Below are 15052 nucleotides of genomic sequence, written 5' to 3'. Positions count from 1 at the left end.
ACATCATGATCTAATTTACCAACAAAATCATATTTTTTCGAATTTTTTCAATCAATCAACTCAACCATATATTTTATTGATAATAAGCAAGTTTTTTATTATAGTAATAGCTCTTTAATTGTGGAATTCAAGTATCCTGTTTAACAGTGGGTTAATGGAATCCAAATAGTGGTAATCTGAAGGTTAAATTAACGATATTAATAATGGAAATGTTTATTATTAAATGTGTTGAATTATATCTATAGAATCTATACCTGTGGGGAATCAATAGTAGAATTCTAATCCAAAACTATCATTAAAATTTTATAATAGTTTGTTATTGGTATGGACCAGAATTTGTATGATGAGTTTGGGAATTATATCGGACCTGGATTTGAAGACGATTCCGATAATGGGCTCAATTCTGATCTTTCCGATCAAGAATCCCCTCAACCCATCAGTAACAATGTTAACGCAGTAAATGCTGCCGATATTCTTAGGGAAAGTGTTGTAGAATATACAGGCGAAGAAGCTGATGACGAATATCCGGACGTAGAAGTATTTGTGAGAGAAGAGGATACACAAACAATTGAAGTGCCAATAATAGAACCACACGAAGAGACTGTAGAGAGAGTAACAAACATTAAGAGATTAGACTCAGATGTAACGGTGAAGAATTTTGATATTTTAGAGGAGAATTTGCCACAAAATAAATTTAGTTTTCAATTCTTAAGTTCGTTGACAAGGAAACCAGAATTTATCAGAAATATCTGTATTTGTGGTGGATTTCATGATGGAAAAACTACATTAATTGATAGGTTAATAGAATTCAGCAGATACCAATCTACATCGTTGGATACTAGGAAGAATCCTGAGTTCACACGATATACAGATTCCAGATTGGATGAACAAGCTAGAGAATTGAGTATAAAGAGTACTCCAATATCACTAATATTTCAAAACACATTATACGAAAATATAAATGACGTGAGTGAGTTTCCAAAGTCTAAGTCATACCTGTTCAATATATTTGATACACCGGGACATGTGAATTTTATGGATGAGTTTGTACACGCTTTGGCAATTTGTGATGGATGTGTATTGGTGATTGATGTTCTGATGGGATTAACAAGTGTAACTGAGCAAATAATAAGACAATGTGTACACGATCAAGTTCACATGTGTTTGGTGTTAAACTGTATTGATAGATTAATATTGGAACTAAAATTACCACCCAATGATGCTTATTTGAAAATACAACATACACTGACAGAGGTTAATAGATATGTTACATCTCTGTGTAAATTATTGAATAGTGAAGTTAGTGAGTTTAACCCGGTGAACAATAATGTAGCATTTGCGTCGGCAAAGTTTGGCATATTCTTCACATTAAAATCATTTGCTACCTTTTATACTAATGACAATGTTACAGAATTCTCTAAACTACTTTACGGTAATTATTACTACAATCCAATCAAGAATTCTATTACCACTAGTAACACAGCCAGTCCAATGGTAAATGGTAGTGAGCATCTTAACGGTGTGAATGGAGTGGTTAACGGAGTAAATGGTGCAAATGGAGTTGATGATCATAACACAGGTGATAATATACTTAATACTAATAACCATACTTAATGCCATATTTAACAATGTTATAGGAGAAGTAGATTTGGAGAGAACCTTTGTGGTGTTTATATTGGAGCCATTGTATAAGTTAATATCGCACATAGCAAGTGATGAGAAGGAAGATTTAGACCCTATACTAGCACAATTGTCAATTAAACTTAGCAAATCAGACTACAAGTTAACAACGAGAAGAATATTAAGGAAAGTATTTTCACAGTTATTTACAGACGCCTCGGCATTTGTGGATTTAGTCCTCACTTCAATTCCATCACCGCTGGAAAATAGTATAAATAGGTTCAGACAACACTACAGTGGAACGCTAGATAGTAATTTAGTGGAAAGTGTGAAAAACTGTGATGGGTCAGGACCGTTAGTAATATTTATAACTAAGAATTATTATAATTCTGGTGATGCAGGATTCAATTTATTTGGAAGAATATTCAGTGGCACAATAAGAAAAGGTCAAAAAGTTAAACTATTGGGTCCAGCCTATACATTAGATGATGATGAGGATATGGTGGTAAGAGATGTTGGAAGTGTTTGGATATCAGAAGCACGTTATAGAGTTGAAGTCACGAGTATGTGTGCCGGTAATTGGGTGATGTTATCTGGTATTGATATATCACACTATAAAACCACTACCGTAACCGAGAACACTAATAGCACTGTGGAGTTGATGAGAATAGCATCATATTTACCATGTGTGAGACCAGTGTTTAAGGTTGGATTAGAACCTTTGAATCCCAATGAATTGCCGAAAATGGTAAATGGATTAAGAAGTATTGAAAAAAGTTATCCAGGCTCATTAGTTAAAGTTGAGGAAAGTGGAGAGCACGTTGTTATTGGCACCGGTGAACTTTACCTAGACTGTGTGCTACATGATTTGAGACGTTTGTATGGGAATTTGGAAATTAAGGTCTCGGATCCCGTCGTTAAATTTACCGAAACTATCACTGAGTCAACTTCTATGATCTCATTCACACGTACCAATAACATGAAAAATAAGTTATCAATGATCTCGCAACCGTTAGAACAGAGTGTCAGCTCATTCCTAGATCTGAATCCTAACTATGCTGCTAGTGGTGTTGATGCTGATACACTTGATGGCATGGGAGTGCTATCAGAATGGGATAGATTGGATGTGAAAAATGTATGGTCATTTGGTGGAGAAGGTATACCAGACGTGTTAATCAATGATTCAATACCAGGTGAAGTCGATCAGAATTTATTAAATCGAGTAAAATCATCAGTAATTCAAGGCTTTAATTGGGCAATTAAGGAAGGCCCATTAATAGAAGAACCAATTAGGTATTCATTACCATATTTTCTACGACTTACTAGGTTATATAGTTATCCCTCCCCTACTTATTTTTTTAAATAACTTGTCCATATTACATATTATTGATCTTCAGGAGTGTTAAATTTCGATTAATAAATTGTGAACTTTCAAACGAATACATTAATATAACACCAGGACAAATCATTCCAGCCACCAGGTAATTATCCACAACACTATATTACCATAGTATACTACACTATTAACTACACTATTACTTATTATTGTAGGAGACTGTGTTATTCATCGTTTTTGTTGAGTACACCACGATTAATGGAGCCCGTATTATTTAGTGAGATTCATTGTCCAGCTGATTGTGTATCTGAAGCCTATAAAATACTCTCAAAAAGACGTGGGCATGTACTAAAAGATATGCCAAAGCCAGGAACACCATTTTATGTAGTTCATGCCTACTTACCAGCCATAGAATCCTTCGGTTTCGAAACGGATCTTAGGTAATCTTAGTGCTGTTTAATTGTTATTTATTTAAATAATATTGTTAATAGTGATTCCAATTGTATAACCAGTATTAATGTGTGTTGTAGAGTTGATACGAGTGGACAGGCATTCTGTTTATCAATGTTTGATCATTGGAATATTGTGCCAGGAGATCCTCTAGATAAAGTACGTTACAGTGCTTTTTATAACCTACTCAGTTATTCAGTCATTTATACTTAGTTATCACATACTGGAGGATTGTCTTTTTTACTTACATTAGTTACATTACTATATATTAATCCTGCTAATTAACGCCATCTCATATTGGTTTAGTCAATAGTATTACGAACACTGGAACCAGCGCCAGTACCACATTTGGCACGCGAATTTCTGGTAAAAACGCGTAGAAGGAAGGGGTTAACTGAAGATGTGTCGATTAACAGCTTTTTCGATGAAGAAATGCTCTCGTCGCTGGCGGAAAACTTGCAAGAATTTTATTGATCCACTATTAAGGCTGCTAATGTTGGTTTCAGTATATGTGTATGATTAGTATAGTATAAATGGTATTAAATGTAAAATAATAGAATAGTTAATGAATAAAATAGGGTAAATTGAGGAATAGATATGATAAGTACATATAATATTATAAATAAATACCAGTATTACAAATAAATCCGGATTTATAATGGATCAAAGTCCCAATCATAAATTATATTCAATAAACTAAGCGTTCGAGGCGATAAATACTAACATTCTGTAATGCATAACTTAAATTAGTGCTAAGAGTAATATCTGATGAATTAAGGGTAGAATCAACACCACAGACGATTTTAAGTATTTTTACGTGATTTCATACTTTTTCGTTTTTAAACTTTATTTCCCCTTTTTTAACAAATTTTTATCCGTGTTTTATTTCTTTTAATTGGAGATTGTTCTCTTTTTTGTTACTGATTTAGATTTCGTTAAATTTGGCTAAATTTAAGAATATTTTTGGATAATTTACTGGAAATTTAATTTATTTCGAAGATTTAGCCGTAAATTTGGATATTGAGTAATATATTTGGAAGATAAATTGGATAATCTGAATTTTAAAATCAAAATTTTAATGATCTAATGCCTATAATAACGACAACATAAAAGTATAATTTAATACAACTCTGGAAAAAAATGAGAGTTCGTAATTTACAGACATATTTACGTGAGCAAAAATGTGTCCGAATGGGCAACTTAACAGTATGTAGAGGAATGCGATTAGGAATAGATGCAGTATATTTTTTTAAATCATTGAAATCGTTAAATGATCCGTTGAGCGACGCGTACGCATCACTATCACCGTCGTTCATCCCGTGTTTGGAAGAACAGTTGAACCTGATGCTAGCATTGGATTTGCAGCCTCTGTTTGTGTTTCAAGGAATGCAGCCGAAATCACACATGTTACTGTCGGCACAAATGATAGGATTTACAATGCATGACGGCTGGGCAGCGTACGTAAAAGGAGAGGAATCATTAGCATTGAGTAAATTTTCACAACATATATATAAGGAATATTCGGAGGATATATTGCAGTTATTAATGTCATATTTAAAAGGGAAAGGATATGAAATAATCAGAGCGCCATATTTGGCAAGTAGTCAGTTGGTATATTTTATGCAGGAAGGATTAATAGACGCAGTGGTAGGTCCGCCATCAACATTGTTGTTTGGCGTGCCAAGAGTGATCATGGGATTGGATTTGATAAAAGGAACATTTGAATGGGTGGAATTGGATGAATTGTTATCAACATGGTCAATAGATAAAGAGCAATTCATAGATTGTTGTTTATTAGCAGGAACGGAGCATTGTTTAAGTTACCCACTGTTGACGCAGCCATTTTCGTTTTCTAACGCTATAGAATATATAAAACAAGCTCCCCTGATTAAGTATTTATATCAACTGCCAACGCGTGACAGAATAAATGAATATATTGATGGATACTGTATAGCTAAGTCGTTAATAACACACCCATTGGTGATGACATTGAGTGGTGAGGTGACGAATTTATCTAAATCTGAGACACTTCCGTCCGACTACCATAAAATTGTCGGCTGCAAATTGCCAAAACCGCTATATTATTTATTAAGTGAAGGGTTAATATCAGTACAACTACCATTTGCATTAGCACTGGGAGAATGGATGGATGAGCCAAATCAAAATGCCGATTCTCTTGAATTTAGAGATTTATTGTCAGATTTACGAGAATACCAATGTAGAGCATTAGGCTTGTTAGTGATGAAATTGGATGATCAGTTTAGAACAAAACAAATAAGGTACCCAAGATACGTGTCATTAATGAAAACGCACCCAATGAAACAGTCAGCTAAGTTATTGATACCAAATACGTGTCAAATAAAAAATTGGAATATCACTAAGGAATCGTTAGATGTAGAAATGAAGAGACAAAACGTACATCAAGTGACCATCGAGTTCTGTCTCAACTGGCATAACTTCCAAGGTGTACACCTACTGTCAAGTCATACCAACAGTCTCAACACGCATAACTCCAACTCCAGCACTAATAGTCATAGCATGAACGCTGTGAATAACGTTAATGGAGTTATGGGAGAAGATATAAGAGTATTGAGTGTGTTATTGTATTTTATGTTATTGGAGAATTTGGGATATTTTACTAATGAATTGGGGTCAACGGCATTTGGCCGAGTATTATCAAGTTCAGGATTAGGAATGACAGGGTTGTTGATATTAGAGTTGATGAAATTTGGATTATTTACAGGAGATACATTTGAATCACCGCCAGATGTACCGTATGCGCCGGAATTGCAACATAGTAAGTCAGACGATAAGAGAACACAGCACATGGTAAATTTAATTGGCAGATTGGGAACACTGTCAAATGTGACGTTGGATACGAGAATTTGGATGGGGAAAATTGATTTCGATATTGCCTCCTTTAACATGGTGGTTAAATTTCTAAAAAGGTCAATTAACTATTTAACGGAGTCAAGTTTGTCATACCTGCTGCTGAGTGACATAAACAGGTTTTCACACCTGAGAAATAACGTTTTTGATCCTCTTAACCCACAATTGCCATTATTTTACACTAAACCGTCATTTCTGGGAGTTGTTTTGAAGACATTGTTACAAGATAATAATATCAGTTTGGAAGGACTGAGCAAAGTGTTTCCAAACTGTGTTAATTTAAAAGATGACTTGACACAATTTGCACAATTCTGGGCCAAGATATACACAATGTTACATAATCTATCATATTTAATACAGTTGGGAGAAGTATTAGAATGTTTTGATGGAGCAACAGGATTATTGAGAAATAGATTAGAAAAATTAGGAATTGACGCTAGTAGTCTAAAACTTTAACCATACAAATTATTGATTTAATAGATTAACACACTAATATACTGTTACAGTATATCTCATAACTATTGTTATTATAAGTGGTATTATAATATTAGCAGTATATTACTATAGTATAATTAATCAATTAGTAGTATACTATTAGTGTAGAATGGGTTAGGGATGTGATTAGAATTGGGATGATCAGGTGTAGTAGTGAGTCTAGTGTGTATAGTCTATTAAAACCCTAAAATGTCCTTATAACGCATGTAATAAATATTAGTTTTAATATCTAACACAGAATAAACCCTTAAATTAAACTAATTAAATGAGTCAAAAATAAAAACGATGTAAAATAATGGAGTGTATAGATCTTTAAAATATTAAGGGTTAAAAATTATTAAATTACTGAAAAGTAATTCACTTTATTTTAAAATCTTAAAATTTATTGAAAAAAGCTAAAAGTTATTAAATATTAAACCTAGGATTAAAATTAGTAAAATAAAAAATCAGAGATGATTTTAAAAATATTTTAAAATTCATCCAAGCCAAATCACTGGTAAGTTTATGATACAGTTGTCAAAAGGAACAATTAAGATATCTTACAGTTCTTGTTCAACTCGTCTTTCTTAGGACCTTCAGTCGAGGGTTGCTCGTCATCACCACAATCCTCCTCATCTGATCCTAATTCCACCCTAATAACCTCCGGTTCAATCTCCTCTTTCTTTCTCTTTTTGTCTTTTTTCTTTTTATCTTTTTTCTTTACAGATTTCTTGAATATTTTCAGTGAACTATACGGTCTTGGACTTGGTTTTGACGAACCGTCGCCATCTCTTACATGACGAGTCTTAAGTTTTTTCCTCGTATGCTTCTCAGCTTTTTTATCAGGTGGTTCCTCCTCAATAGTTTCAACATCAACAACAACATCAACATCAGAATCAGAATCACTGGGTAATTTACTTTTACTACTTTCATCACCAGGATAATTGGGGTCTGTATCAGTTCCTGAGCTTTGTGATGTTAAATGACTTCTAAGTCTTTTTAGAGGTTGAGCAAAGTATTTTCCAAGGCTGCTTCGAACGGAACTTGATCGAGATTTAGCGGGACTACTCGAAGTTGAAGTATTTGAACTTGTTGTTAAACCTCTAGTTTTAGGGTCATATTTAGGAGGTTCAGGTCTTGCAGATTGCGTAATATAGGTATCCGAGAAAACATTGTCGTCACTTAATAATGTAAGTTGTTCTTCGCGATCTGCATTATCCTCATCATCTGTTGTTACCATGTGCTGAATCATTTCTTCCTCAGTGATTTCAGGCTGAGTTACAGAAGCCTGAGTTGAGGCTTCACTCTGCATTTGAGGTCTAAAACTGTCCATTGACTCATAAATAGGCTCTTCAGAATCTTCATCCTCGTCCTCATCACTATCAGGTAGATCTTGTTCTTGTGGTAAATCTTCTGTTGATTCCTTTGAATCTTTTGATTTCTGATCATCTGTTGAATCCTTTGGTGGAGTTTGTTGATCTGGTGTTTTGGGCACAGTTGATATACTGCGCATTTCTTCATAAATTGGTTCTTCCTTACCTGAATCATCAACAGTGTCTTTATCTTTGTCTTTATCTTTGTCTTTATCTGTATCTGTATCTGTATCTCTGTCATTGTCATTCTCGTTGTCATTGTCATCATCGATAGATAATCCACTAAAATCTAACTGATCAATATCCATAGCTTCTGGTGCACCTACATTTGATGCAGTGGCAGAGCCACCATCTTGATTTACACATTTCCAAATACCGCCCATATTACGATATAGTAAAGCAGTTTCTTTTCCCTCTGGTCCATGGGTTATCTCTATTCTTGGGTCGGGTCCAGCGTAGTAATATCGTACAAACCGAAGTCGCATTGAGCCACCCTTATTGTGCCAAATCTGTACACCGTCAAAATTAACTTTAGTAACGTTCGTATCACCCCATGGTAGGTAGAGTATATACTGACCCTTATCATCGACAGAATCACTAATTTGTACATCAAAGCTGAAATAGTCAGTAATTTCAAGTACGTGGTCAACACATATACACCAATCTGTCAATATTATGGCAGATAGTGTAAATATTATCTTAATTTTACAAATATGGCTCATCAGATTGCAGTTTCATCAGTTATCAAATAGCTATTTACACATTTTCAGATCTATGGGGGAATAAAAAGGATTAATCCTTTTGATTTACCAATTTTAATCTTGATTTCTCCTGGTAAATCACTTGGAATTAACTGGATCTTTAACTGCCCAAACGATCAAACCCAGAAAGCCCACACAAATAATGATATAACCATATCAAACTCATGCATATGCATTTTGCCGTTTTATTATTAGATCTGAGCAATATTAACCCTTGACAATTCAATTTTTTTGTTCCAGAACTTTTTTTGATTGTTTTTTATCAGTCAAATTTAACATTAAATTAGTTCAAAATTAAAGGCAAATTTTAATAATTTGCTTTTTAAATGTGTATTAAATTATTACTTTTATAAAATTATTTTACCAGCAAAATAATATTTATGTCATGTAATTTGTCACAAAATTGGAAACTAAATTAACACACATAAGAGAATATATAATTGAATAATACTTTAATAATATTAAATTATAACAATATTGCATTAAATTTAGGATAGAATTAAAAATTCGATAAAACCAAGCTTAACAGCATGCGTTAGGAGTTTCATCAGGAGTATAGTTTGGACGTGCGGATTTTGGAGCGTTAATATTGTGTTTTTCGCACTCTTTATCCCAATCGATATCCTTACCATGGCCTTTGGGGTAATATTTGATAACCTCCTCAGTACCTTCAATTTCCTTGTAACGTACCACTTCCTTAACTTGTGGCACTTCAACTCTCCTCTCAACCCACTGTTCAATGATTTGTGGTCTTTCAACGACTTTCTCAACCAACTCCACCTTGGGAACTAATTTGTTTCTATATTGAATTTGTGGCACTTCGACAATCTTGTCAACATATTTTACATCTGGAACTTCAACAACTTTTTCTACAATCTGAGTTACTTCACGAGGTACATGAATAACACGTTCCTTAATCACAGGCTTAGCCACAACACGCTCTACGGTTTTAATTACTGGGATTTCAATTGTCTTGGTAATGGTATCAACAGGCTGATATGTTGTTACGGCGACCTATAAATAAATTAGTTGTTGTTGATATGCGTTAATTTACTAAGTTTGGATAAGAGAAAAAATTGGTTAAATTAAAATTAAGGGTAAAATTATGTAAATTTGGTGTAAAAATAAAAAGGAAATGGAAATTCATAAAACAATGAATAAAATAATAAAAATTGTTGAAAATGTGTAAGAATGTGTAGGAATGTGTAAATAGTTTAAAAATCGGTAAATAATTGAATTACCCATTGCCTATCCACTCTTGAAGAGACTTCATGAGCTCTAGAACGATCAGCGACGGTATTAATGAGTCTGACATTACCTTCTTTGAAATCTAATTGTCCTTCGTTAGCAACGTTATCAGAGTTACAGCAATTCATTTTAGTATTAAATTAGTTTAATAGTAAAAAAAATGTGTAATTACACGTTTAAATATAAAGTTTGACTCAAAGATAATTTAAAAAACTGATTTGTTCTATGATTTTTGTGGTAAATTAAACTAATTTAACAATGCACAGCATGTGCATGTCAATGCGCAATCGAGTGCCTTTAACGATTTTATAACAGAATCATAAAACACCTTCCATTAAAAATTTTTTTACACATTTTTTCAATTATTTATATAACAATTTTTCTGAATTTACATGTAAATACTACTGGTAATATTACTATCTCATCAACATCATACCACACACAATATACACATTTACTCCATATTAATGAAATATTATCATTATATTAAATATTTTAATACAAATTTACCATTTAACATATTTTATAATTGTTTTACATGAGTTTTAGAAGTATTCTATAGGATTTGATTTTTACACATTAACGAAGTATATAATAAAGATAAAGATTCCATAAATATATACCAATAAAACAATAAATAAAATAATAAAATAGCTTTAAACATCCTAAAAATAGCTAAAATAACTGTATAAATGCTAATACATATAAAATAGTACTAAAATAATGGAATTTATCCAATTACGTATTGGAGTCTTAAAATATAATAAAAATGAATCTAGTATGTTAAGTGAATGATTAGAATAATTTCAATGTGTATATTATATTATATGGAATTTATATGCCCCATTGTTTAGAAAATTATTTTTCTTAATTTAGCCAAGACAGTAAACTATTATAATTTAGTTTTAATCTTTTAGTTATCTATTACGATTTATTATTGGTTGAACTTAAAAATGGATAAGGACTCTAAAGTTCCAGGCGAATATGATGAAGATAATCGCATCCATAAAATCCGACTTACCTTAGTGTCTAGAGATCTGAAATCAATTGAAAAAGGTAAATTCCAATCCTAAAAACTAAAATTTGTTCATTCTCTATCAATAACTAGTAGTTAAGAGAAAGATTATTATATTATTATATTTGTGGTGTTATTTTTACTTTTACTCCCTTAAATTGGTTGTTACGACAACTTACTAACTAATATAATAATAATTATTTTATATTAATGATGATTTAGCTTGTCGTGATATAATTACTGGTGCTAAGGAGAAGAATTTAAGAGTTATTGGACCAGTTAGGATGCCCGTCAGAAAACTCAAACTAACGACCAGAAAATCACCTTGCGGAGAAGGTAATAATTAATACAATTTATCATAATTCATGTCATTGGTTAAAATAATAATTTGATGATATTATAATAACGATTGTAGGAACTAATACATGGGATCGTTTTGAGATGAGGATTTACAAGCGTCTGATTGATCTTCATTCTTCCAGTGCTGTTGTTAGGAAAATTACTTCAATTCCACTCGATCCCGGTGTTGAAGTCGAAGTCTCCATCTAATCTACACCATAATTTTTTTCTCTAATTCACAATATTTTTTAGACCATTATTTTTATTTTTATTATTTATTTTATGTTTTATGGAGATTTGTAAAATTATGTAAAATTAGTGACAATTTTGGTATTCGTGTGGAAGATGATATACTCTAGAAGAGCGAATATTTATGATTTAGTGAGCCTAAGTGATTGTAATTTGGTAAATGTAATCGAGAACTATCAAATGAAGTATTACTTTTATCATCTTCTCTCATGGCCTCATCTCACTAATATCACTACCAACAACAGAGGACGCGTTTGTGGATATTCCATGTCAAAATTGTATTATCTCAGTTCTTAACACTATATATACTTAGTTATGTATATTATTAGCACTAATTAACACTTCTTAATGTATGGTAATAATATATGTGGTTAGGGAAGAGGATAAGAATAAGTCTGGACATGTTACAGCAGTGGGAGTATTAAGATCATTTAGGAATTTAGGCATCGCCACTAAAGTCATTAAACAAACTCGTAATACAACACTATAGTTATACCATTATTATTATTAACTATATAATTAGTGTTTAAGTGTTAATAATTGTGTTAGATAATGCGATGAATAAGGTGTATGATTGTGATTGTACGTATTTGTATGTTCGAGTTACAAACTGGGCTGCTTATTCGCTGTACAAATATTTAGGATACTTGTAAGTCTTACACTATTCTATCCCTAATACTATAATGCTTATGCTTCTACTAACTTCCGTGCCGTACCTAATAGTATACTTAATTTAATAATGATGAATAGCGTTGATGAGGTATCGAAGGAATATTTTCACGATAAGGAAGACGCATATTCAATGAAGTTAATTTTTAAAAACAATCTCTAAAAATTTCATTAACCCAATTTTTTACACATTACTCATTAACTACTAAAATTATCCATATTAACATTAGTGTCCATGTTAACAGTAGGATTGATAGTGTTTTCTGTGTTACTAGTAGGATTGAGGATGATGGGGAGTGAGGGTGTATTGAAATAATTATTTTATAAAATCCATTGAAATGTTTTTGTCATTAAAAAAGTTATCGCATGAATCGCCAAAAATCCAGGCTGTGAGTTTTTTACCAACAATTATTCATAATCTCAATATTTGTAACTAATATGAATATTTAGCCGAAGGATGCTGGAGTAGTTTTCTCAAACCATGTTCTTCCAATTCGATTCACGCTTAATTTCAAGCCTTGGTTCTTCCTCTGCCTAGTTGGATTCACTGGTAGTCTTTGCGGTAATTTTTTCTACAAAAAGTTCCTCCTAAGACCAAATCCACCAAATGTACACCACTATCCACTATTATAATAACTATTTATACACTTTGTATACTAAGATTATAATTTTTGAGCCTAATTAATGTATTTTTAGCCGAAAAGGGATCCGAACGAGAGACCACCAGAGCGACATCCACATGCTCCAGAAGAAGAATAAATAACCATTATTAATGAGATTACTGTGTTTAAATGTATTCTACTTATTTTTATCACTTTCCCATAAACTTCACTGCCTGAATTTTAAATCTTCTCCCAAAACTAATTACACATTTATCAATACTAACCACACACATATAAATTCTAGTGCGAAAGGAGCAGAAAATGAACAGATTGTTTTATGGGATTTAATGAGCAATGACGACTTAAAGGATATTAAGAGTGAAAAGAAGATAAAAATTCCATATTTTGTTGAATATCCAACTGATAAGGTAGTTGAAGAGCCAGATGTCACCAAAGAAGATTTAGCCAAATCAATACTCTCAGAACTAGGATTCTTCAGTTCTAACGACTCTACTCCTAACACTAGTGTTAATACAACTCCTGTCACTAGTAGTAACACTACTGTGGACATAGTGGATAACTCTGTAGAAAATATATCCAGCGTACACTTTGAAAGTAATTTGGAAAATTCTTTTGACAGTAATGGTAATATACATACTTAATACTATAATACTACTATTCCTAATACTTAGGAAAATAATTCTGTAGAAAATGAACGAGATAACGATAACTCATTCGATAGTGATAACACATTTGGTACTGAAACTACCGACAATATATTGGGGAACGCATCTGAAACTACTGATAGTAAGGAATATCTGGTGAAAACAACAATAATTGATAGATTTGATAATATGAAGAATGAACAAGAGAGTTCAATACTATCTGAGCAGACAAGTCCAGTAGTAGGTAAGCAAAGAGTGAGGTGGTTTCCAAATTATATAAGTCGAAGTTTATCACAACTGCACTATTACTTGAAAATGTCTGATATAATTCTGGATGTTAGAGACGGTAGAATCCCGTACATACCACCAGATGACTATTTCTTCAACTTGTTTGAAAGTGAATTCCCAACAAAGCCGAGGATTACAGTTTTTACGCATTCTGATAAATTGCCGAAACTCGGAATGGCACAGTGGCTTAACTACTATCGGACTATTGACCGATCTGTGCACAGCAGTTATAATAGCAATATCAAGAATGCTAGCGAGAAAAGAGTGTTGAATAGATCAATGTTTGTCGACGCAATTAATGGATTAAAAGAGATTATTTATCTCCGAAAACATATTTTCAGGATGTGTAGAAGAGTGAATGAACGTAGACTAAGAAAAGGGTTAAATCCTAGAGAAATTAGAGTTATCCTAATGGGTATGCCAAATGTAGGGAAATCATCACTGGTTAACAGATTACTTGGTAGAAAAGTTACTAAATCATACAACGTCCCTGGTCTCACCAAGAATATTAATATCTACAAATCCACCACGAAGTCTAACACTATTAAGAATAAGAGATTGTTGTTAATTGACACACCGGGGATAGTGCATACAAATTTGATAGGGGAAATGAAGGACAATCTAATGTTAATTTACAGCGGCTTGAATATAATAAGTGAGTGTGCATATGAAGATGATGAAGCGGCCATTGCGATACTTAAACAAATACTAAAAACCATGTCAATGAATAGAAAGTACGTTGAATATAACATTAATAAGCATATGCTGCTGAAGTCATTGTTTGACAATTTTAACCCCAACGTATCAGACAGGGCCATGGAATTTAATATTAGTGCTTCCTTGGATAAAATGACAAAATGGTTTTTTGGCGATAATCTTTCCAGTTGTTGCAGTAAATTATTAAATGACTTCAGAAGAGGCAGACTTGGGAAGATCATGCTACAAACTCCTCCACTCAGTTTAGATGTTGCTGCCTATAACAGACATACAAATGCTAGAGAATCAGTGGATAACTCAGTTGGAAATAGAGATATGGTACTACAATACAAAAGAGGTTTATATGAAGGGTGGTAG

At 32.6% G+C, this 15052-nt stretch overlaps 8 protein-coding genes across 8 annotated transcripts; 6 read left to right on the top strand and 2 right to left on the bottom strand.

Moving 5' to 3' along the window:
• The first annotated feature begins 33 nt into the window (after window positions 1–33).
• Eftud2 (Elongation factor Tu GTP binding domain protein) lies at window positions 34–3912 on the top strand. Its single transcript, XM_758708.2, has 6 exons — window positions 34–1579; window positions 1638–2913; window positions 3018–3101; window positions 3172–3396; window positions 3487–3565; window positions 3713–3912. The coding sequence occupies exons 1-6, from the start codon at window positions 325–327 to the stop codon at window positions 3878–3880; spliced, it is 3087 nt and encodes a 1028-aa protein (XP_763801.1). The 5' UTR covers window positions 34–324; the 3' UTR covers window positions 3881–3912.
• Window positions 3913–4214: 302 nt separating this feature from the next.
• Window positions 4215–6806, top strand: TpMuguga_04g00165 (Temperature dependent protein affecting M2 dsRNA replication family protein). Its single transcript, XM_758707.2, has one exon. The coding sequence runs from the start codon at window positions 4547–4549 to the stop codon at window positions 6749–6751; it is 2205 nt and encodes a 734-aa protein (XP_763800.2). The 5' UTR covers window positions 4215–4546; the 3' UTR covers window positions 6752–6806.
• A 287-nt stretch (window positions 6807–7093) lies between these two features.
• On the bottom strand, window positions 7094–8901 carry TpMuguga_04g00164 (Tash protein PEST motif family protein). Its single transcript, XM_758706.2, has one exon. The coding sequence runs from the start codon at window positions 8862–8864 to the stop codon at window positions 7320–7322; it is 1545 nt and encodes a 514-aa protein (XP_763799.1). The 5' UTR covers window positions 8865–8901; the 3' UTR covers window positions 7094–7319.
• Window positions 8902–9369: 468 nt separating this feature from the next.
• On the bottom strand, window positions 9370–10534 carry TpMuguga_04g00163 (Inner membrane complex family protein). The gene is made up of 2 exons (XM_758705.2): window positions 10145–10534; window positions 9370–9917 (listed from the first exon to the last, which is right to left on the bottom strand). The coding sequence occupies exons 1-2, from the start codon at window positions 10277–10279 to the stop codon at window positions 9426–9428; spliced, it is 627 nt and encodes a 208-aa protein (XP_763798.1). The 5' UTR covers window positions 10280–10534; the 3' UTR covers window positions 9370–9425.
• Window positions 10535–11011: 477 nt separating this feature from the next.
• Window positions 11012–11715, top strand: rps20 (ribosomal protein S10; the record flags this gene model as incomplete). Its single annotated transcript, XM_758704.2, has 3 exons — window positions 11012–11207; window positions 11389–11502; window positions 11582–11715. The coding sequence occupies exons 1-3, from the start codon at window positions 11105–11107 to the stop codon at window positions 11713–11715; spliced, it is 351 nt and encodes a 116-aa protein (XP_763797.1). The 5' UTR covers window positions 11012–11104.
• Window positions 11716–11751: 36 nt separating this feature from the next.
• On the top strand, window positions 11752–12614 carry natA (N-terminal acetyltransferase complex ARD1 subunit-like protein). Its single transcript, XM_758703.2, has 4 exons — window positions 11752–12032; window positions 12130–12227; window positions 12304–12403; window positions 12505–12614. Exons 1-4 carry the CDS (start codon window positions 11851–11853, stop codon window positions 12584–12586), a joined length of 462 nt encoding a protein of 153 aa, XP_763796.1. The 5' UTR covers window positions 11752–11850; the 3' UTR covers window positions 12587–12614.
• Window positions 12615–12761: 147 nt separating this feature from the next.
• On the top strand, window positions 12762–13182 carry TpMuguga_04g02290 (putative integral membrane protein; the record flags this gene model as incomplete). Its single annotated transcript, XM_061306155.1, has 3 exons — window positions 12762–12812; window positions 12874–13032; window positions 13120–13182. 3 exons carry the CDS (start codon window positions 12762–12764, stop codon window positions 13180–13182), a joined length of 273 nt encoding a protein of 90 aa, XP_061161831.1.
• Window positions 13183–13195: 13 nt separating this feature from the next.
• On the top strand, window positions 13196–15052 carry rbgA (50S ribosome-binding GTPase family protein; the record flags this gene model as incomplete). The annotated part of the gene is made up of 2 exons (XM_758701.2): window positions 13196–13670; window positions 13734–15052. The coding sequence occupies 2 exons, from the start codon at window positions 13196–13198 to the stop codon at window positions 15050–15052; spliced, it is 1794 nt and encodes a 597-aa protein (XP_763794.2).

This window comes from Theileria parva, assembly GCF_000165365.1.
Source record: "Theileria parva strain Muguga chromosome 4 map unlocalized ctg_529, whole genome shotgun sequence".
Classification (NCBI taxonomy): domain Eukaryota; phylum Apicomplexa; class Aconoidasida; order Piroplasmida; family Theileriidae; genus Theileria; species Theileria parva.
The sequence above is the reverse complement of the archived record's forward strand: the minus strand, read 5'-3'. Positions and strand labels throughout refer to the sequence as shown.

Coding starts and splice junctions, on each gene's coding strand:
- TpMuguga_04g00164 (XM_758706.2), bottom strand. CDS start 8,864: ATGAGCCATATTTGTAAAATTAAGATAATATTTACACTATCTGCCATA.
- natA (XM_758703.2), top strand. CDS start 11,851: ATGATATACTCTAGAAGAGCGAATATTTATGATTTAGTGAGCCTAAGT. Junction 12,228..12,303: donor TAAAGTCATTAAACAAACTC/GTAATACAACAC, acceptor TAATTGTGTTAG/ATAATGCGATGAATAAGGTG. Junction 12,404..12,504: donor TACAAATATTTAGGATACTT/GTAAGTCTTACA, acceptor AATGATGAATAG/CGTTGATGAGGTATCGAAGG.
- Eftud2 (XM_758708.2), top strand. CDS start 325: ATGGACCAGAATTTGTATGATGAGTTTGGGAATTATATCGGACCTGGA. Junction 1,580..1,637: donor AGTTGATGATCATAACACAG/GTGATAATATAC, acceptor ACAATGTTATAG/GAGAAGTAGATTTGGAGAGA. Junction 2,914..3,017: donor TTAATAGAAGAACCAATTAG/GTATTCATTACC, acceptor ATTGATCTTCAG/GAGTGTTAAATTTCGATTAA.
- TpMuguga_04g00163 (XM_758705.2), bottom strand. CDS start 10,279: ATGAATTGCTGTAACTCTGATAACGTTGCTAACGAAGGACAATTAGAT. Junction 9,918..10,144: donor CAAGAGTGGATAGGCAATGG/GTAATTCAATTA, acceptor ATTTATTTATAG/GTCGCCGTAACAACATATCA.
- TpMuguga_04g00165 (XM_758707.2), top strand. CDS start 4,547: ATGAGAGTTCGTAATTTACAGACATATTTACGTGAGCAAAAATGTGTC.